Genomic DNA, 23,195 nt, shown 5'->3' on the forward strand with positions numbered 1-23,195 from the left:
GAGGTCAAAGTCCTTTAAAGGTTCAGCTCCTCGTGGTCATGGAATGTGTCACCTGCTTGTTTGAACTTATCTATTTATATTCATGTCTGTCTCTCCCTCTAGACCGTAAGCTCGCTGTGGGTGGGGAATATGTCCGTTTATTGTTCTGTTGTAATAATAATAAATAATGATGGTATTTGTTAGGCGTTTACCATGTGCTAAGCACTGTTCTAAGCGCTGGAGTAGATTCAGGGTCTTCAGTCCCCATTTTACAGACGAGGTAACTGAGACACAGAGAAGTTAAGTGATTTGCCCAAAGTCACACACAGCTGATAAGTGGAGGAGCTGGAATTAGAACTCATGACCTCTGACTCCCAAGCCAGGGCTCTTTCCACTAAACCACGCTGCTTCTCTACTCTCCCAAGTGCTTAGTACCGTGCTTTGCACACAGTAAGTGCTCAGTAAATACAATTGACTGATTTCTCAAGCCCTTAGTACGTTGTCACCAGTGGGCCATGCCACTTGCCTTTGTGCAGGTCCTACTCTATCCCTGAGTTTACCTCTTTGAAAAATAATGATAATAATCTACCCCTCTCTACTCCCTCCCAGCGGGGCTGGGAACATGAAGGAGATTGGATCCGCGATGGGCTTTGAGGTCCTCGGTATAAAGACACCAAGGTAAATCTAAATTACGGTTATCGTGGTTAGTAATGACACGGTGAGTGGCTTATTTGAGGGGGTATGGTATAATACGAGCGTCTCTGGAACGGTCTCCAAACCCAGGTCTCTGCCCCGATCCCTCCGAACCTCTGTTCTCTGCCCAGATGATAATGATAATAATAATAATGATGGTGTTTGTTAAACGCTTACTCTATGCCAGGCACTGTACTAAACAAGTCGCTGTCTCAGTCCCCATTTTACAGAGGAAGGAACTGAGGCCCAGTGAAGTGACACAGCAGACACGTGGCGGAGCCGCGATTAGAACCCATGACCTTCTGACCCTCAGGCCCGTGCTCTGTCCACTGTGCCATGCTGCTTCTCGGGCAGACGTGCGGGCAGAAGGGGTTCTGGATGTTTCGGTCCCGGGGTGACCCCCGACGCTCTTCCCTTTTGCCCCCACAGGCACTCTCCGCCCGGTCCGCCGCAGCTACTACGATCCGGCTTCGGCCCCAGGGAAGGGGGTGGTGTGGGAGTGGGAGAATGATAGCGGCTCGTGGACCCCCTACGACATGGAGGTGGGCATCACCATCCAGCACGCCTACGAGAAGCAGCACCCCTGGATCGACCTCACCTCCATCGGCTTCTGCTACGTCATCGATTTCGGCACCATGGGCCAGATCAACCGGCAGACCCAGCGCAAACGCCGGATCCGCCGCCGCCTGGACCTCGTCTACCCGCTGGTCGCCGGCACCTTACCCAAGTCCCAGTCCTGGCCAGCCAGCCCCGGGTTGGCCAGCCCTCCTCCCCCGCCTCCTTGCTCCTGTCCGCAGTGCGTGCTGGTCATGAGCGTCAAGGCCGCAGCGGTGGCCGGGCCGGCCGGGGGGCCGGGGCTGTCCCTTCAGGCTCGGAAGACCGTTCCCCCCTCCGGCGGCACCAAGCCACCCCCTCTGCCCAGCGGCGGGGCCAAGGTGTCTGACGGGGTGGGCAACGTGCGGGCGCCCGCCAAGTCGTTGACGTCGCAGGTGAGCCGGAGGCAAGCGGCCAGCACGCCGGCCCTGACGTCCTCGGCCTCTCCAGCCAGCCCCACGGGGGCCAACGGCAAGACCGGGAGGGTGGCCCTGGGCACCCTAAACCGCGCCAACCTGCAGCGCCTCGCGATTGCCCAGTCCAGGGTCCTGATTGCCTCTGGGTAGGTGCCGTGGGGCCCTTGCCGTGGCAGGCGGGGCCCTCTCTTTGGTGGGGTCAGCTGAGACTTTCAGGTCGGGGGGGACGGGGCATCATTAAGGGAGAAACACCCCATCTCCCCCCATCGTCAGTGGGCACCTCACCACTGAGGCTAAGCGGAGGAAAGAAGTACGGTGGCCACTGTCACCAAGTCGCGTCCCTGGGAGTGGGAAGAAGGGGAAGTTCCAGCCCTGCAGCTAACCCCCACCCAGATGGTCAGTAGCCCAGCCACACCGAATTACCCGGAAGAGTAACTAGAGATTGGATCTTCTCCTTTGAGAGCCACATTAGATGATGTTTTAATAATAATAATGATAGCATTTTTAAGCGCACACTGTGTGCAAAGCAGTAAGCGCTGGGGAGGACACAGGGTGATCAGGTTGTCCCATGTGGGGCTCACAGTCTTAATCCCCAGTTTACAGATGACGTAACCAAGGCACAGAGAAGTTGTGACTTGCCCAAAGTCACATAGCTGACAAGCGGTGGAGCTGGGATTTGAACCCATGACCTCTGACTGCCAAGCCCGTGCTCTTTCCACTGAGCCATGTTGCTTCTCAGATTCACCTTGGCCTCTGTTCCCTAGGTCCTTTAATAATAGATTTGCAAAGGGCTTTGATTTTTACCAAGTGCCTTAACGTTACCTATCTTGTTTAGTTCTCCCAGCATCCCTCTGTGGAGGGGAGAAGAGGGTAGTGTACCCATTTTACAGGAGAGGAAATTGAGGCCCAGAGAGATCGTAACTTGCCCAAAGGCACAGAGTGGTCTGGTGACCAATCTGGGACTAGAACTCGGGCCTCCTGACACCATGTCCATCCCCTCAGTCACAGATGCCTCTCTCCACGTATACTTGTTCCCTGCCAGCCCTTGCCCTGAGAAATCGTGAATGTGCCTGTTGTTTGATGGTATTTGTTAAGCATTTACTATGTGCCAAGCACTGTTCTAAGCACTGGGGTGGATACAAGGTCATCAGGTTGTCCCACATGGGGCTCACAGTCTTAATCCCCATTTTACAGATAAGGTAACCAGGGCATAAAGAAGTGAAGTGACTTGCTCAAGGTCACAGAGCTGATAAGTGGCAGAGCTGGGATTAGAACCCGCGACCCCTGACTCCCAAGCCCGTGATCTTTCCACCAAGCCATGCTGCTTCTGAGGGACCCTGGATGCCCCACGATTCAGGATAGTTTTAGGATAAGATCAGGCACCCCTTCAAATGCCAGGTGCCCGGGGACAGCCGTGCCTCTAGAGTAATTGAAGATTTGGTTTGGGCTGGGGCAGAAAAACCGGTAATAATAGTTATGGTATTTGCTAAGTGCTTACTATGTGCCAAGCGCTGTTCTAATCACTGGAGGTCCCAAGGGCGGGAGGCCCCAAGCCTGGGCAGTGGGCTAGTCAGTCCCCTGCTCCCCACCCCATTTCTACCACACCACTTTTTCTACCACACCACTCTCCCGACGTCTGTCCGTGCAAACTTCTTTTAAAGTCCAAAGCCAATTCATGCTGCGGCTCCCCACTTCTCCTCTGCTTCCCCCGCCTGCCTCCAGCAAATGCCAGGGGACTCTTACCCTAAACTGGGGGAAGGGCACTGCAAAGCCCCTTTGAATTTCAATGAGGCTTTATCTCTGCCCCTCCTCTTTAGACACCAATAGAAATGGGGACGGGGTAAATCAAAAGGGCTATTGAAGGTGGATTTTTTTTTCCTTCATACTGTGGCCCTGACAGGCGAGGCCCCTCCCTACTTCTCTCTATCTCCTAGGCCTTTCCCTTTTCACCCCTTTCCCCCCACCCTCACGGTCTTCTCCCCGGCTCTTTCTTGGCCATTTAATTAGCGTGTTTTTCCCCCTTTGTCTGGATTTGCCATCGGCCTTCTGTCGCTGTTGAGGCCCTCCTCTCCCCCCAACCGCCCATGACCTCTCCAGGCAACTTTCCCATGGAAACCAGGGGACTAGGGTGGGAGGGAGCAGTGGGATGAAGGGAAGGTTTTGGGGGGAACAAAAGACCCTGTGAATAATTCAGACACACAAGTGGGGGGGCTTCTGAAGGGGGAGGGACTGTTAGGGGGTACAGGAATCCACCCCCATGTCTGTCCCTTATGGAGCGGCAGCATCTCTGTCTCCAGCCAGGCCTCGGTTACCCTAGTGACGGACCATTGTCCAACTCTGAGGATTCCTGAGTTGGTGTGGGGATCTCCGTGAAATGCTCCCCTTCTTCTTCCCCCACAACCTCTTGCTGTGCTTTCTACTGAGGGGATTTTGTCCCCTCCCAGTCCTCTCCTTTCCTCCACCCTGTGAATCTAGCGTTGGATCTGCTAGAGCGAGATCAAACTTCATTCTCCCCCTGGAGTGGGGAATGGTCAAATGGGAAATGGGGCATTCTGCTTGGCCTACAAGGTAATAGGCCTGAAAGTGTGGCTTGGTAAGAAATGGCGCATCATTGGTTGTCTTGCTGCCACACCACGGTAATCCCTGCAGAGGCCCCTAATAATAATAATAGTAGTATTTGTTAAGTGCTTACCATGTGTCAAGCACTGTTCTAAGCACCGGGTGGACTCTGAACTCTAGATGGGGCCTTAGGTGGCAATCCCAACCTTCAGCCTTTTTTTTTTTTTGATGGTATCTGTTCAGCGCTTATTATGTTCCAGGTACTTTGCTAAGCTCCGGGGTAGATACAGGGTGATCAGGTTGGATACAGTCCTTGTCCCTCATGGAGCTCATAGTCTTGATCCACCATTTTATAGATGAGATAACTGAGGCACAGAAGAAGTGAAGTGACTTGCCCAAGGTCACGCAGCACACGTGTGGCAGAGCCGGGATTAGAACCCACGACCTCTGACTCCGAGGCCTGTGCTTCTTCCACTAGGTCATTCCCCTGGTACATTCCACCTTCACTGAAGGGAAGAAACAACAAGGCCTAATGGAAAGAGCACAGGCCTGGGAATCAGAAGACCTGGGGTCTATTCCTGGCTGTGCTGCTTGCCTGCTGTGTGACCTTGGGCAAGTCACTGAACTTCTCTGGGCCTCACTTGCCTCATCTGTAACATGGGAAATAAGACTGGGAACCCCACAGGGGCCACGGGCTGTATCCAACCTGATTATAGTGTATCGTGTATATATAGGTCAAGGGTTCAAATCCCAGTTCCGCCACTTAGGTGTTTGATTTTGGGCAAGTCACTTCACTTCTCTGGGCCTCAGTTTCCTCATCTGTAAAAAGGGGATTAAGACTGGGAGCCCCCCGTGGGACAGCCTGATCACCCTGTAACCTCCCCAGGGCTTAGAACGGTGTTTTGCACTTAGTAAGCGCTTTGTAAATGCCATCATTATTATTATCTACCCCAGTGCTTAGTACAGTACCTGGAACATAGTAAGAACTTAACAGATACCATAAAAAAAAAGAGGCTGAAGGTTGGAATTGCCACCTAAGGCCCCATCTCGAGTTCAGAGTCCACCTCGAGGCGACTTCCGACTTGTGGTTCCTTAACCTGGTGAGTTAGGAGTTGGGTTCCCGGGTGAGAAGAGGGTTGAAAAGTGTGTGTAGGTTTGGGTAGGGTTAACAACCGGAACCACTTGGAAGGAAATTCTCCCATATGGGCTTTCAAAACGAAGTGAAAATGGCAGTTCTCTCTAGTCCTATTGGCCACCAGAGCCAGCAGCCGGTCACCTGTTGGCCTCGTGTCCCCACTGGCCTAGTACACATAGCCTTGTTTCCAGTCACGCGTGCACACCCCACGCGCCCAAGGGAGCTTTTACTAATTCGCACCTTCTCTCCCGCTCCTCCCACGCTGGGTAGCCTGGCCAGCCCTGCCGAGTGATCTTCCTGATCCTACCCGGTGTTTCCTGTCCAGCCAGGAGGGTGTGGAAACCCGCCAGTCCAGTTTGTAGGAACAAAGGTGGCTTTTGTCATCACCCTGGGTGGAGGGGAGGGCAGGGGGCAGGGATAGGCCCTGAGGAGGTGACAGGCGCAGTGCTCCTTAGGGCTCCCTGTCATCTGGTGGACCGCCAAAGAAGTAATTGTGGAGGTCATTTAAGGAACTAAGATAATACACCTGGTTTTTCTAGTTTGTCCCTCTGCCCATGTAAGGGATAATGAGAGACCAGCCCCGTTCAACTAAGCCATCGCCTGCTGTGCATTATTTCTCTTTAGTCCTGGCTCCCGACCTCTTTCCCTTTGCGTCTCAGGAACCCAAGCTGATCTCCAACACCAGATTCCATCCCTGCCCCTGTCCTCAGGAACGCGGTTGAACCCTCTGCTCCCTTTGGCCTGAAGTTGCAGATATTTGCCAGTCCCGGGTGGATTTTCTTTTCCCCTACGTGACTCACCCCGAGGACAGTTTTCTGGCTGAGTCTGCAGATTTCTCTGCGACTTCAGACGTCTTCCCACCCGCTTCTCCGGTTTGGCTTCTAAGAACAAAAGTGGATTCTGATGCGGCCGGCATTCATAGGGCCTTGGTGTCTGGCAAAGGCAGACAGAGAGTACAGAGTTGGTAGGCATGTTTGGAAATGCCTAAGGAAAGGAGGGGAACAGAGGGACTTTCGAGAATTGTTGGGATGAAAGAACTTGGAGGGCCTTTCCTTTTCGCTTCCCACATAGCCTTATGTACACATCTGTAATTAATTTATTTATTTTAAAGTATATTCCCTTCTAGTGCCCTGGAAGAGGGTCTGTCAGTAGAAAGGCACCAGTCTTAAGCTTTTGACGCCTTCGGAGCCAAGGGAGAAAATGAGGGATAGAGACACGCTCCCACTATGCTTTTTCTGTTTCTTTTCTGTTGTCTGGTTCATCCAGCTCTTAGTACAGTGCCTGGCACTAGTAAGCACTTAACAAATACCATCATCATCATCATCTGTCACGAAAGAGAACTATTTAGAAGAACTGTAGCTACTAAATCAGGGTGGCTATAGCGACATAAAACCTGTGGCGTTACTGTTTCATCGAATGGTGGTATCAATGGGCAGTAAGAGAGGAGAAGATGGGAAGGGGAACGATAATTTTATTGGGAATCCTTCCAACTCGGTGTCTCACAATTCCAAAGACGTGTGTTCCTTGTTTCCCTTCCAGGGTCCCAACAGTCCCAGTGAAGAATCTCAATGGGTCTAGTCCTGTTAATCCCGCATTAGCAGGTAAGGGAAGATCTGGAGAATATGCTTTTTTCTTAGAGGAACTGAAGCATAAAGATAGTCATTTAGTCAGTCGTATTTACTGAGCGCTTACTGTGTGCAGAGCCCCGTACTAAGCGCTCGAGAAAATACAGTATAGTAGACACATCCCCTGCCCACAATGAGCTTACAGGCTAGACGGGGAGACAGACATTAATATAAATAAATAAAATTAGACATGTACATAAGTGCTGTGGTGATGGGGCGGAGGGGGATAAATAAAAGGAGCAAGTCACGTGATGCAGAAGGGAGTAGGAGATGAGCATTGGAGGGCTTAGGGAAGGCTTCGTGGAGGAGATGTGTTTTCAGTGAGGCTTTGAACGGGGGGAGAGTAATTGTCTGTCATATGTGAAGAGGGAGGGCATTCCTGGCCAGAGGCGGGATGTGGGAGAGTTGGCAGTGAGATAGAAGAGTTTGAGGTACATTGAGAAAGTTGGCATTAGAGTAGCTATTGTAACAGGGTGTGATGGACGAAAGGAAGGGCAGAGATCTGTTCAGACCATCAATCCATCAATTCACAGTATTCAGTCAGTCATATTTATTGAGCACTTACTGGATGCTGAGCACTGTCCCAAAGACTTGGGAGAATAGAGTTGGTAGGCATGTTTGGAAATGCTAAGGGAAAGGAGGAGAACAGAGGGACTTTCAAGAATTGTTGGGATGAAAGAATGTGGAGGGTCTTTCCTTTTCGCTTCCCCTACAGCCTTATGTACACATCTGTAATTTATTTATTTATTTTAAAGTGTATCCCCTCTAGACTGTAAGCTCATCATGGGCTGAGAATGTGCCTAACAGCAACAAAAATTACGGTATTTGTTAAGTGCTTACTATGTGCCAGGCACTGTACTAAGCACTGGGGTGGATACAAGCGCTGGGGTGGATATCAACTCTGTTACATTGTACTTTCCCAAGTGCTTAGTACAGTGCTCTGCACACAGTAAATTATCAGTAAATACGATCGATTGATACAAGAGAAGCGGTCATGGACCTCAAAGAGCTGACCACCTGCCTATTCAGTCCGTTGTATTTATTGAACACTTACTGTGTGCAGAGTGTTGTACTAAGTGCTTGGGAGCATATAATGTAGCAATAAACAGTCACATTCCCTTCCCACAACGAGTTTAGAGAGCAGGCCTGGCGAGAAGATTGATTGGGATTTGGGCATTCTTTTGTGAAGGAGGGGGTCTGAACATCCAGGCTCATTTTTTTTTCCTGTTCCCCTTCTCCATTCGCCTTCCCAGGAATTACAGGAATCCTCATGAGTGCAGCGGGGCTACCAGTGTGTCTCACCCGTCCTCCAAAGCTGGTCCTCCACCCTCCTCCCGTCAGCAAGAGTGAGATAAAATCCATTCCTGGGGTCTCCAATACAAGCCGCAAGACCACCAAGAAGCAGGCCAAGAAAGGTGACTCGCTCCCTAATTCATCTCCTGACTTCTCCAGAGTACATCTTGCCCCCTCCCCACTGCCCTTCCCGGCCTTTGGAGTCTGTTGGATTCCGCTACCTTATATCTCTTTCCCCCTTTCCCCATAGCTCTTTCCTCACTTCTGGTCAATTCACATTCCCCAATCATCCGATCCAGTTCACCCAACCACCCCAGCCCTTCCCTTACCCCATTAGAGAACCAAGATGTACATCATCTCTTCTCTCGAGGTCCCCCGTAAACCACCACCGCTGCCACCCGTTCTCACTCCGTCTAAACTTCCAGGAACTATAAGGCAGGAGGCATCCTAAAGATCATGTAGCCTAGGGGTTCCCAATGGGTGTCACCCATCCCTGGGTGACTTTGTAACCTTTGGAGCTGCACATTGAGAATTTCAGGGCACCATTTTGTTTATTCACTCAATTGCTCCGAGTGGTATTTGAGCTCCCACTGAATACAAAGTCCTTGGAGACTAGAAAAGAAGCAAAAATGCATATTTCTCATCCGCAAGGAGCTAACAATCCAAGAGATTGAACAGTCCAAGAGCCAGACAGACAAAAGTCAGTTGCAAAGAGTGAGAGCCCAAAGAAGAATCAATCAATGATTGGTATTTATTCACTGCTTACCGTATGCAGAGCACTGTCCTAAGTGCTTGGGAGATGCAGCGAATCATCATCATCAATCGTATTTATTGAGCGCTTACTATGTGCAGAGCACTGTACTAAGCGCTTGGGAAATACAAATTGGCAACATATAGAGACAGTCCCTACCCAACAGTGGGCTCACAGTCAAAAAGGGTGAGACAGAGAACAAAACCAAACGTACTAACAAAATAAAATAAATAGACTAGAATAAAATAAATAGAATAGAATAAAATAAATAGAATAGAATAAAATAAATAGAATAGAATGAAATAAATAAAATAAATAAAATAGAATGTATCTGTTATATTGTGTCATACTCTTCCAAGCGCTTAGTACAGTGCTCTGCACACAGTAAGCGCTCAAATAAATGCGATTGACTGACTGACAGACTATGCAACAGAGTTGGTAGACATATTCCCTGCCCGCAATGAGCTTACAGGCTAGAGGGGAAGAACTAGAATAGAAGGGGTAGCAAGGAGCGTGAAAATGCCAGGAAGAAAGAATTGAATCGATTTGTATTCTTAGTAAGTCCTTGAATGTGTTGAGAGCTTTTATTTCTCCAGAGCTTGGGAGCAGAGATGGAGGTCAGCTCCGTGAGGGACTTACTGCTGTCAGTGCAGGATTGGGGATAATAATAATAATAATAATAATAACAATAATAATAATATTAATAATGATAAAGAATTAAAGTAGCAGGGACAAGCCGATGCTGGATTGGATGGCAGTGAGGAACGGGAGCATGAAGAACAGTAGGAGTAGCATTTATTGAATGCCCACTTAGCGCAGCATATTGTACTAGACTCTTGGGAAAGATAGAAGGAAGAAGCCCAGACCTAATGCGTTATAAAAAGCTTTCCGAACACACAATTTCAATCCTGTTAGCGTGTAAGCTCCTCATGCCCAGGGACTGCTTCTGTTACATCTCCTGGGAGCTTAATAGAGGGCACTACCCTGCCTAGGCGCTCAACAAATACCATTACTACGACGGGGCTTAGGAGGCCTATAAAGCTGGTCTGGCTTCTTCTCCCTGTAAAAGTTTCTTTGAGTGTCTCATAACTTTCTGCCAGAGAGTTAATCCTAGTGACTCACATGAGTCTCTCCTCCTGACCTCTGACTCCAGTCTCTCATTTAGCTCGTTTCCATCTGCATCCTATAGTACGGGAAGACTATTTTTATCCTTGATCTCTCTGCGCTCCAAAATGAAGATTAATAATGGTTATTTCCAGCTTTCGCCCCACCCAGAAGCCTCCTCGGCTCTTCTTCTACCAGCCCGGGCGTTTTCGCCACGCTTGCCGGGAGGTGTGGTCAAGCCCAGAAAAAATTTTATGCTCCGCTCTTCAAATCAGAGCTAGTCAACCAGTGTGAGCACCCCCGCGATGTTCAGACTTGCACCATCCCGGGCGGCCCTGAGGCCTGTTTGAAGGCCGGTTTTGTTCCGGACCGCCCCGGGTGGCACGGCACACGTTGGCACGGTGGCCGACTGACTCGGGCTGCTGTCTCGGCTTTCCTCCCTGGTTCTGGTGATTCCCGGCCACCGTTAGCGTCTATCGGAAAGAGGTCTTGTCTAGGGGACGGGCAGCCCGCTAAGCTCCCCTCTCCTGCCACGGATTGGAGACTCAACCCCCAGAACAAGAACATTTCCAGCTCAGTCAGTCAGCCAGTCATATTCTTTGAGCACTTACTATGTGCAGAGTGCTGTACTAAGCACCTGGGAGAGTACGATGCAACAATAAACAGACACATTCCCTGCCCACAATGCTCCGTGAGGGTGGGGATTGTATCCACCAACTCTGTTGTACTGTACAGTCTCAAGCCCTTAGTACAGTGCTCTGCACACAGTAAGGGCGTAAAGGGAAGCAGCATGGTTTCGCAGAAAGAACACGGGCCTGGGATGCAGAGGGCCTGGGTTCTAATCCTGGCTCCCCCATTTACCTGCTCTGTGACCCCGGGCAAGTCACTTAATTTTTCTATGCTTCTGTTCCTTCATCTGCAAAATGGGGATTCAATTCCTGTTCCCCCTCCTACTTTGACTGTGAGCCCCATGTAGGACCTGATGATCTTGTATCTACCTCAGAGCTGATTACAATGCTATACACACAGTGCTTAATAAAAAACACAATAATAATAATTATTATTATGATAAATACCTTCAGGTGCGGGGGCAGGTTGGAGGAAGGAAGGGAGTGTGGTCCGAACTCAGTTGGACTGACTCCAGCTTGTGGGCAAGCCACCTAACTGCTCTGTGCCTCAGTTTCCTCATCTGAAAAATGGAGATCCAATTCCTGTTGTCTCTCCCTCTTAGGCTGGGAGCCCCATCTGGGACATGCACCGTGTCCAATCTAATTGCATTTTATCAACCTCAGTGCTTAGCATAAACTAAGGGCCTGATAAATGGAACCTTTATTAGTATTTTCGACTACAATCCCCCACCGTGCCACAGTCTTCTCCAGCCAGAAGCTTCTCCCTTCCTCTCTGTTGGGCCCCATCCCACCATCACCTCCTACCTGCTTCTCTGCCATTGTCAGCACTCGCCCATCGGTTTTCCCTCCTTCCCTCCCTTGCCCTGGCTTGCCTGGCTGTGAGGCTCTGGGGTGGTGATCTCTAGCCTAGCCTCTCTAATTGCAGGTAAAACGCCGGAGGAGGTGCTGAAGAAATACCTGCAGAAAGTGCGGCACCCCCCAGATGAGGTGAGAAGACAATTCTGGGTGGAGGGGTTTTAAAAGGGGAGAGGATTGGGGTCACACATCATCACTGGAAGCATTTCTTAAGCACCTGTCCGCACCACGTGCCGAAACAAGCCCCGGGACTAGAGGCGTAGCCATCTTCCTGGCTTCTACACTCTGGAAAGGGAAGCAGTGTGGCCTAGTGGATAATCCCAGCTCCATCACTTGTCTGCTGTGTGGCCTTGGGCAAGTCACATCACTTCTCCGGGCCTCAGTTACCTCATCTGTAAAATGGGGATGAAGGCTGGGAGTCCATTGTAGACCATGGATGGTGTCCAACCTGATTAGCTTGTATCTACCCCAGCATTTAGTACAGTGCCTGGCACATAGTAAAGGCTTAAAAAATATCATGGAAAAAAAAAGGAAGCAGCTCTGTCGCTTGTCTGCTGTGTGACCTTGGGCAAGTCACATCATTCATTCATTCATTCAGTCGTATTTATTGAGTGCTTACTGTATGCAGTGCACTGTACCTTAGTATAGTGCTTGGGAAGTACAAATTGGAGTACATCACTTCTCTGGGCCTCAGTTACCTCATCTGTAAAGTGGGGATTAAGACTGGGAGTCCAGTGTGGGACATCTGATTGGCTTGTATCTGCCCCAGCATTTAGTAGAGAAGCAGCATGGCTCAGTGGAAAGAGCACGGGCTTGGGAGTCTGAGGTCATGGGTTCTAATCCCGGCTCCTCCACATGTCTGCTGTGTGACCTTGGGCAAGTTACGTAACTTCTCTGAGTCTCAGTTACTTCATCTGTAAAATGGGGATTAAGACTATGAGCCCCACGTCGGACAACCTGATCACCATGTATTCCCCCCCAGCACTTAGAACAGTGCTTCTCACATAGTAAGCACTTAACAAATGCCATCATTTATTGTTATTATTACAGTGCCTGGCACATATTAAGGGCTTAATAAATATCATGAAAAAAAGGAAGCAGCTCTGTCACTTGACTGCTGTGTGACGTTGGGCAAGTTGCCTCACTTCTCTGGACTTCAGTTACCTCATCTGTAAAATCAATCAATCAATCGCATTTATTGAGCACTTACTGTGTGCAGAGCACTGTACTAAGCGCTTGGGAAGTACGAGTTGGCAACATATAGAGACAGTCCCTACCCAACAGTGGGCCCACAGTCTAAAAATGGGGATTAAGACTGGGAGTCCAATGTGGGACATGGGCAGTGTGCAACCTGCTTGGCTTGTGTCTACCCCAGCATTTAGTACAGTGCCTGGCACTTAGTAAGGGCATAACAGATATCATGAAAAAAAGGCATTTGGAATATTAAACTCCCTTACTTCCGAGCTCTGCTAAAGGGGCTGCTTTACCTGAGAAGCAGCATGGCTCAGTGGAAAGGGCACGGGCTTTTGAGTCAGAGGTCATGGGTTCAAATCCTGGCTCTGCCAATTGTCAGCTGTGTGACTTTGGGCAAGTCACTTCCCTGTGCCTCAGTTACCTCATCTGTAAAGTGGGTATTAAGACTGTGAGCCCCCCATGGGACAACCTGATCACCTTGTAGTTCCCCAGCGCTTAGAACAGTGCTTTGCACATAGTAAGCACTTAATAAATTCCATTATTATTATTATTACCTGCCGGTCTATAAGAGCCTTTTAAAAATGGAAGGAAAACAGTGCAGCTAGTAGATTCTTGACAAAATTATTCCTTTCCTAATGTGGGTGTGTTTTATGGGACAGTGCAGTCATAGATTGATTAATGCAGTATTTCCTAAGGACATACTTAACCTGGTTCGTCCTCTCTTGAATCCAGCCTTTTTTTTTTCTTTAAGTGGGCCTAGGGAGAAAATTAGAGGTTGTATCTTCAGAGGTTGAGGATTAGGAATCGTGAGACCTGAACTCATTCATTCATTCGTATTTATTGAGCACTTACTGTGTGCAGAGCACTGTACTCCATTCCTAGTTTTACCTTTAAAGCTGGGAGGTGATAGACAATCTACTTAACCTACTTGAATATCTGGGCATTTGTAGATTGCCTTTCTGCTCCCTTACTGCCTCAAAGGAAGAAGAGAGGAAGAGGAAATAGTGTGGCTTAGTTGAAAAAGTGTGAGTGAGGGAGTCAGAAGACCTAGGTTCTAATCCCAGCTATGGCACTTACCTGCTGTGTGATGTTGGGCAGTCACTTAACTTCTCTGTGGCTCAGTTCCCTCATCTGCAGAATGGGGATTTAATCCTGTTTTCCCTCCCGTGAGCCCCATGTGGGACCTCATTATGTTGTATATACCCCAGTGTTAAATATAGTGCTTGGCTCATAGTAAGTGCCTAACAGATACCATAATTGTTACTATTCTACCTAGTTTTTCCTAGTTTTGTCATTAGGTCTCGGAGATCTTGGGCAACTTACCATACCTGAACCTTAGTTTAGATATTGGTAGCCTGCCTCCCGGCTTCCTCACTACCTTGAGGGAGGGAGGAAGAGGGAGGAAAAGAGAGGAGGGAGGGAGGAAGAGGGAGGGAAAGAAAGGAGGGAGGGAGGAAGAGGGAGGAAAAGAGAGGAGGGAGGGAGGAAGAGGGAGGAAAAGAGAGGGTAGAATGGAGGAGGGAGGGAAGGGGAAGGTGGAATGGGAGAGGGGAGGGAGGAAAAGGGAGGGTGGAATGGGAGAGAAGGGAGGGAGGAAAAGGGAGGGTGGAATGGGAGAGAAGGGAGGGAGGATAAGGTGGGTTATGAAGCAAGTGGAGGGAGGGAAGAGTTAGAGCATTGGAGAATACAATATAACAAGAAACAGACCCATTATCTGCCACAAGGAGCTTACAGTCTAGAGGGGAAGAGGGAGGAAGGGAAGAAGAGGGATAACAAGAAATAGACACATTATCTGCCCACAAGGAGCTTACAGTCTAGAGGGGAAGAGGGAGGGAGGAGAAAGAGGGAAGAAGGAAGGGAAGAAGGGAGGAGGGAGGAAGAAGAGAGAGGAAGGAGGGAGGAGGAAGGAAAGAGGGAGGAGGAAGAGGGAGGGAGGGAGGAAGAAGAAGGAGGAAGAAAAGGAGGAGGAAGAGGGAGGGAGGGAGGAAGAAGCTCTTAGGAAAAATTCCATGTGATTAAAAGATGCTGTTCTTGTTATACGTGTGACCTGGTTGACGAGTTCTGTTCCTCTGGTCCCCTTCAGGACTGTACCATCTGTATGGAGCGTTTGGCAGCTCCCTCGGGCTACAAGGGACCCCAGCCGAACGTGAAGCCTGACCTCGTGGGGAAGCTGTCCAAATGTGGCCACATCTACCACCTCCACTGCCTGGTCGCCATGTACAACAACGGCAACAAGGTCTGTCCCAGGCAGGCGGCCCCACCTCTCCGCTGTCATTTGTGGTATTTGTTAAGCGCTTACTGTGTGCCGGGCGCTGTACTGAGCGCTGGGGTGGATTCAAGGTTGGACACAGTCCGTATCCCGCAGTTTTAATTCCCTTTTGAGAGGTGTGTGGACTGAGGCACAGAGAAGTGAAGTGACTTGCCCAGGGTCACACAGCAGACATGGCGGAGCACGGATTAGAACCCAGGTCCTTCTGACTCCTAGGCAATATCCACTAGGCAATGCTGCTTCTCTCTTATCAGTAGTTGGAAGATTGGCAGGGCACTAGGTGGTTGAAGAGTTTGGCTTATCTGGGGCCGGGAAGGTGGAATATTTCTAAAGGCAGAGGAGGTGCGCTTTACTTGGAAAGAGCCAGGGCCAACCTGGGCTGCTCTTTTTTTTTAAAAAAAAATAGTATTTGTTAAGCACTTACCTGCAGAAAGTTCTAAGCCTGCGGTGGATGCAAGGTAATCAGGTTGTACAAAATCTATGTCCCCAGTGGGGCTCACAGTCTTAATCCCCATTTTATAGATGAGGTAACTGAGGCACGAAGAAGTGATGTGGGTTCCAGTCTCAGCTCCCCCTACATGCCTGCTGTGTGACCTTGGTTAAGTCACTTCTCTGTGCCTTAGTTTCCTCATCTGGAAAATGGGGATTCAATGCCTGTTCTCCATCCCTTAAAATGGCCAGACCCGTGTCGAAAAGGGACTGAGCCCGCTGTTGGGTAGGGACCGTCTTTATATGTTGCCAACTTGTACTTCCCAAGCGCTTAGTACAGTGCTGTGCACACAGTAAGTGCTCAATAAATACGATTGAATGAATGAATGACAAGGGACAGTGTCTGTTCTGATTGTGTTGTATGTACCTCAGCCCTTACTATATGTGCCAAGTACTGTGCTAAATGCTTAACAATACCGCAGTTATTATTGTGGTTATAGTGATTATTATTACATCTGGAAAATGGGGATTAAGACTGTGAGCCCCACATGGGACAACCTGATCACCTTGTATCCCCCCAGTGCTTAGAACAGTGCTTTGCACATAGTAAGCGCTTAACAAATACCAACATTATTATTATTATTATTATTATTATTATTATTATTATTAGGGACAAGAGTAGGATCAAAATATATTGGACCAGAACAACGGTAGATCTGTAAATCAGTGAATCTGTCCATTACTGCATGAATCGTAGGGTTGAGGGTTGGCCAGTGGAATGACTTCATAATAAGTATAATTGTGGTATTTAAGCACTTACTTTGTGTCAAAGCTAGGGTAGATACAAGGTAATCAGGTGGGAGGGACTGTTCCTGTCTCTTTTGGGGCTCTCATTCTGAGCAGGAGGGAGGACAGGTATTTGATCCCCATTTTACAGATGAGGAAGCTGGAACACGGAGAAATGAAGTGATTTGCCCAAATTCACCCAGCGGCAAGTGGCAGAGTCAGGTTTAGAACTCAGGTCCTCTGACCCGTGCTCTTTCCGCTAGGCCATGGAAGTCAGGAAGTGCTTCCTGGAAGAGGAGGTGGCTTCTTAAGAGGCCTTTGAAGGACTGAGTTCTGTGGTGACAATGGTCAGTGGCATTTGTTGAGTGCTTACTGTGAAGAGAGCACTGCATTACTATAATTAGTAGTAGTAATAGTAGCAGTAGTATTATAGTGGTACTTGTTAAGCACTTACTATGTGCCAAGCACTGTTCTAAATGTTTAATCAGGTTGGACACAATCCCTGTGTCATATGGAACTCAAAGTCTAAGTAGGAGGGAGTAGGATTGAATCCCCATTGTACAGATGAGATAACTGAGGCACCGAGAAGGGAAGTGACTTGCCCAAGGTCACACAGCAGACATATGGCAGAGCTGGGATTAGAACCCAGGCCCGTGCTCTTTCCACGAGGCCACGCTGCTTCTTTAAGCAGCTTGGGGAGAGTACAGTACAAAGCGTGGCTCAGTGGAAGGAGCCCGGGCTTTGGAGTCAGAGGTCATGGGTTCAAATCCCGGCTCAGCCACTTGTCAGCAAGTGCAAGTCACTTCACTTCTCTGTGCCTCATCTGTAAAATGGGGATTAAGACTGTGAGCCCCCCGTGGGACAACCTGATCACCTTGTAACCTCCCCAGCGCTTAGAACAGTGCTTTGCACATAGTAAGCGCTTAATAAATGTCATTATTATTATTATTATTAACAGGGTTGGTAGACACGTTCCTTGCCCAGATTTTTGAAGCGTCAGGTGACCCCCAATCCAGGAAGCTGGCTCTAGAAACTGTCTTTTCTAGCCTTTTCCCTTCCAGTCTGAGATCTGAGACCTTCAAAAGATCCTCATAAATCAATCAGTCGACCAGTGATCTACAGCAGAGTTGGTAGACATGTTCCTTGCCCATAACGATCTTATATCAATTGATCAATCTATCTGTGTTTATTGAACAATCCTTGCCCATAACAATCTTCTATCAATTGATCAGTAAGTCAGTGGTTATTGAGCATTTACTTTCGGCAAAGCACTGTACCAAGTGCTTGGGTGCTTAGCTGTAGTGCTTAGCCTTCTTAAAAGCACATTCAAGAGGGCTTCCCCGACTAAGCACTCATTTCTTCTTCTCGCAGTTCCTTCTGTGTTGCCTTTTCACTTGAATTGCACCTTTTATTCACCCCTCCCTCAGCCCCACAGCACTTAGGTACATATCCGTAATTGATTTATTTGTATTAATGTCTATCTCCCCCTCTAGGCTCATTGTGGACAGGGAGCGTGTCTTCCACTATTATATTATACTCTCCCAAGCACTTAATACAACACTCTGCACACAGTAAGCGCTCAATAAATACAATTTATGGATAAATAATAATAATAATGGCATTTGTTAAGCGCTTACTATGTGCCAAGCACTGGATCGATTGGGTGGGTACAAAAGAATAAAGTTGGTGGACATGATCTCTATCTATTAAGAGTTTACAGACTAGAGGATAGACATTAAAGTGACAGATTGGTGTGTACATAAATGCTGTGGGGCTCGAGGGGTGAATAGTGAAGGATAAACCTGTTTTCAGTGCCACACTGATGTATTTACCAGCTGGGGCATGGTTTGATGAGCTTCCCAAGATTTTGAATTCTACAGGTTTAGCAGGTCACTTTTCCTCCTGTTAGAGAATCAATTCCTCGTGTTTCTGTTGAACTTTCTCAAGTGCTTAGCACAGTGCCTTGCATCCAGTGGGAGCTCTGTCGATACTATTACCCCTTCTCTAGTAGTCTTATCCTAGGGATGATGATGATGGTATTTGTTAAGCGCTTACTTAGTACAGGCACTGTACTAAGCACTGGGGAGGATACAAGCAAATTGAGTTGGAAACAGTAATCAATCAGTCTCAATTTCCATTTTACAGACGAGGTTAACCGAGGCACAGAGAAGTGAAGTGACTTGACCAAGGTCACTGAGCAGAAAAGTGGCAGAGCCAGGATTAGAACCCTTGACCTTCTAACTCCCGGGCCCGTGCTGTATCCACTAGACAATTCTGCTTCTCCAAAAGCCTGGGATAAAAACCAGGTGCCTTGGAGTCACTTCATATGGTGAATCTAGACCATAAGCTCCCTGTGGGCAGGGATGTGTCTGTCAACTCTGTTTCATTCCATGCGCTTAGTACAGTGCTCTGCACACAGCACTCGATGGATTGATTGAGATGATGATGCAGCCAAGAAAATCACATTTTTTCGCATTTTGGTCAACCCCTTGTACGTGGAAAAAGCCAACTAGCCCCATAGGCCAGACCCTTCATTGTTAAGAAGAAACCTCTGATCCTTTGACTTAATTCATTCAATCATATTTACTGAGCGCTTACTGTGTGCAGAGCACTGTACATAATGTAGTTTTTTAACACGACAAACAGTTTGAATGGAAATGGCCCCAAATTTCTCTGTCTATCCTGTGGGGATACAACTGTTGCGAACTGTTCAGTCTTCTCTCCTTGTCCATTTGTAAAATGTCCTTTCTTGGACTTGCCTGCTCAACTCAGTTGTCTTATGCCGTCTTGTCGTTTCCGACCCATAGCGACACCACGGACACATCTCTCTCTGTTGCCAACTTGTACTTCCCAAGCGCTTAGTACAGTGCTCTGCACACAGTAGACGCTTAATAAATACAATTGAATGAATGAATGAATCTCTCTCAGAACGCCCCGCTCTCCTTCTGCAATCGTTCTGGTAGCGTATCCGTGGAGTTTTCTTGGTAAAAATATGGAAGTGGTTTACCATGCCGCCTTCCGCGCAGTAAACTCGAGTCTCTGCCCTTGACTCTCCCATGCCGCTGCTGCCCAGCACGGGTGAGTTTTGACTTGTAGCAGATTGCCTTCCACTCGCTAGCCACTGCCCAACCTAGGTATGGAATGGGTTGGCCTCTGCTTGACCCTCCCTCCCGTAGCCGAGACTGGTAGAGGACTGGACACTCTCCAGGTGTGACCCTGAGTGGGGCTCACCTCAGTTACTCCTCTTCAGATACTCCTAGGTCTTTTCTGCTGGAGTATTTGAGAGTGGATTAAGCAATGAAGCGCTCATCGGTAGATCGAAGCTTTGATAGGGTCCATTCTGGCAGAATTTCCTTCCATTGTGTCTGAATTTTTCATCGCCACCTCCCAATGTGTCCTTTTATTTTCCGGGCCTTGTTTTCAGGATGGGAGCTTGCAGTGTCCGACCTGCAAAACCATTTACGGGGTGAAGACGGGGACCCAGCCTCCCGGGAAGATGGAGTACCACCTCATCCCCCACTCCTTGCCTGGCCATCCTGACTGTAAAACCATACGGATTATCTACAACATCCCCCCGGGAATCCAGGTGAGAGGGCTCCCCCTGTCCCAGTGAACTCCTTATCCCTTGACAAGAGAAAACAGCAAATTTTCAAGACTAGACTAGCAAATATCGAGACTGTAAACTCGTCATGGACAGAGAATGTGTCTACCAACTCTGTTATATTGTTATAGCTTTCTCTCCTAAACACTTAGTACAGTGTTCTGCAAATAGTAAGCACTTAATAAATTGGATTGATTGATTGATATCAAGGAACCGGACAAGTCTACTCTTTCTTTTTTCTTCTCTACACTGTAAGCTTGTTTGTGGGCAGGGAGTGTGTCTTTTTATTGTTATATTGTACTCTCCCAAGTGCTTAGTACAGTCGTCTGCACAGAGCAGAGTGAATGAATGAATGAATCAATCAATCAATCAATCGTATTTATTGAGCATTTACTGTGTGCAGAGCACTGTACTAAGCACTTGGGAAGTACAAGTTGGCAACATATAGAGACAGTCCCTACCCAACAGTGGGCTCACAGTCTAAAGGGGAGACAGAGAACAAAACCAAACATACTAACAAAATAAAATAAATAGAGTAGATATGTACAAGTAAAATAAATAAATAAATAGAGTAATAAATATGTACAAACATATCTACATATATGCAGGTGCTGTGGGGAAGGGAAGGAGGTAAGATGAGGGGGATGGAGAGGGGGACGAGGGGGAGAGGAAGGAAGGGGCTCAGTCTGGGAAGGCCTTCACTCTCTTGCTGTCCGTATCCCTCTCTGTTCAGCATTTGCGCTGCCGTTACTCCATCTTTTTTTTTATGGCATTTGTTAAATGCTTACTATGTGCCAGGCACCCTACTAAGCTCTGGGGAAGATTACGAGCTAATCAGGTTGGACTCAGTACACATCACACAGTGGGCTCAGAATCTTATCTTCATTTTACAGGTGAGGTAACTGAGGCCCAGAGAAGTTAAGTGACTTACCCAAGGTCACACAGCAAACAGGCGGTGGAGCTAGGATTAGAACCCAGGTTCTTCAGACTCCCAGGCCCATCTGTGCTCTACCCTCTAGACCCTGCTGCTTCTCTAATCCCAATCTATTCCCAGTCTTCTGGAACTTGGTCCTATGGAGAGTAGATCCGACTTAGAGATCTGGAACTTTTTTTGGCTTCCTTGGGAAGCAGCATGGCCCAGTAGAAAGAGCGGGGATCAAGGAGGCCCAGGGTTCGAATGCAGACTTTGCCCCTTATGTGCTGAGTCACTCAACCTCTCTGTGCCTCAGTTCTCTCAGCTGCAGAAATGGGGATTCAGTACATACGCTCCCTCCGACTTACTGTGTGATCCCCCTCTGGGACCTGATTATCCGCTATCTACCCCAGCACTTAATACAGAACTTGGCATATAGCTATGTTGCCAACTTCCCAAGCGCTTACTATCATCATCATCATCAGTCGTATTTATTGAGCGCTTACTATGTGCAGAGCACTGTACTAAGCGCTTGGGAAGTACAAATTGGCAACATATAGAGACAGTCCCTACCCAACAGTGGGCTCACAGTCTAAAAGGGGGAGACAGACAACAAAACAAAACATGTGGACAGGTGTTAAGTCGTCAGAACAAATAGAATTAAAGCTAAGTGCACATCAATAACAAAATAAATAGAATAGTAAATATGTTACAAGTCAAATAGAGTAATAAATCTGTACAAACTGATGTACAAATCTGTATTTCTGATCTTCCACCTATCTCCTAGGGGCCGTGGACTTTTATCAGTCGATCAATGGTATTTATTGAGCACTTATTGTGTGCAGAGCACTGTACTAAGCGCTTGGGAAAGTGCAAACACAGCAGTATGCCAGACACATTCCTTGCCCACAACGAGCGTACAGTCTAGATAATTAATTTAGGTGAGTTGACCCTTGAGGTCAGGTGAAATCAGTCAGTGGTATTTTTTTGAGCACTTACCATGTGCAGAGCCCTCTACTAAGTGCTTGGGAGAGTACAAAACAACCAAGTTGGTAGACACATTCCCCATCTGCAACAACCTAACAGTCTAGAACAGAGCTTGGTACTAAGCTCTTAGGAGAGTACGATACATGTTCCCTGCCCACAATGAACTTACAGTCTAGAGGATACAAAATCTAGAAATGATCTAGAATGATCTAGAAATGATAAAAGTGCCACAAAGAAAGGCAACCGTAAAGGACAACAGATCAGACTGTCTCTGGGAGGTGCCTGAGGAGTTTCCCTCTACCCCTTGCCTGCCGTGTGGCTTTTGGTAAGTCTGAGTTTCCCAATCTGTAAAATGGAGAATCTGTACAATTCAGTACCTGTTTTGAGGGTCCTGCAGTCTCGTCATGGTCCCCGGAATCTTGTTATCTTGACATGACTAAAACTGAAGTCTAAGTGCCTTCTCAGCATCATAAACATTAACAAGAGAATCTTTCTCTCTCTCTCCCTTTTTTTTTTTTCCTTTCTTTTTTGTCCTCAGGGACCAGAACATCCAAACCCTGGGAAAAGCTTTACAGCTCGAGGATTTCCGCGCCACTGTTACCTCCCGGACAGTGAGAAGGGGAGGAAGGTGAGAAGTGCGTCCGTCAGGATAGAAGGAATTCATAGCCGACTTGGGTCCGCGGGCACAGCTTCTTACCAAGACTGCATCCAGTCCAGTCAATCTGCTACCGTCTCTTGGAGACTGGGTGGGAGTCAAGGCTGAGCCATTTGCTTGGATTTGGGGAGAAAGGGAATGGGATAAGCTGCATTTTGGGGTGGGTGGAGTTTTCTCTCCCAACACCTCTCAGATAAGGGTTGTTGGCCGTGGAGTTCCCTGCACCAGAAGCTTTACCTGGAAGTCCCACAGTAGAGGTAATAAATCCATCAATCAGTGGTATTTATTGAGTGCTTAGTATGTAAAGAGCTCTGTACTAAGCATTTTTTTAATGGTATTTGTTAAATGCTTACTATGTGCCAGGCACTGTAATAAGCGCTGGGATAGATTTATTTTTATTTTTATAATGGCATTTGTTAAGCGCTTACTATGTGCCAAGCACTGTTCTAAGCACTGGGGGGTGGATACAAGGTGATCAGGTTGTCCCACGTGGGGCTCACAGTCTTAATCCTCGTTTTACAGACGAGACAACTGAGGCACAGAGAAGTTAAGTGACTTGCCCAAGGTCACCCAGCAGACATGTGGCGGAGCCGGGATTAGAACCCATGACCTCTGACTCCCAAGCCCGTGCTCTTAGACACAGTCCTTGTCCCACATAAGGCCCCCGGTCTTAATCCCCATTTTACAGATGTGGTAGCTGTGGTCCAGAGAAGTGAAGTGACTTGCCC

General features: G+C 48.1%; 1 protein-coding gene across 1 annotated transcript in view; it reads left to right on the top strand.

The window, feature by feature from the left end:
- Window positions 1-23,195, top strand: part of DTX4 (deltex E3 ubiquitin ligase 4) — a 35,014-nt gene that overhangs the window by 6,920 nt on the left and 4,899 nt on the right. Inside the window, exons 2-8 of the mRNA XM_038764816.1 lie at window positions 1,102-1,828; window positions 6,916-6,977; window positions 8,255-8,416; window positions 11,704-11,765; window positions 14,911-15,063; window positions 19,736-19,897; window positions 22,351-22,440. Of these exons, the coding sequence (XP_038620744.1) occupies window positions 1,102-1,828; window positions 6,916-6,977; window positions 8,255-8,416; window positions 11,704-11,765; window positions 14,911-15,063; window positions 19,736-19,897; window positions 22,351-22,440 (1,418 nt within the window). The remainder of the gene's footprint in view (window positions 1-1,101; window positions 1,829-6,915; window positions 6,978-8,254; window positions 8,417-11,703; window positions 11,766-14,910; window positions 15,064-19,735; window positions 19,898-22,350; window positions 22,441-23,195) is intronic.

This window comes from Tachyglossus aculeatus, chromosome 22 (assembly GCF_015852505.1).
Source record: "Tachyglossus aculeatus isolate mTacAcu1 chromosome 22, mTacAcu1.pri, whole genome shotgun sequence".
Taxonomy (NCBI): domain Eukaryota; kingdom Metazoa; phylum Chordata; class Mammalia; order Monotremata; family Tachyglossidae; genus Tachyglossus; species Tachyglossus aculeatus.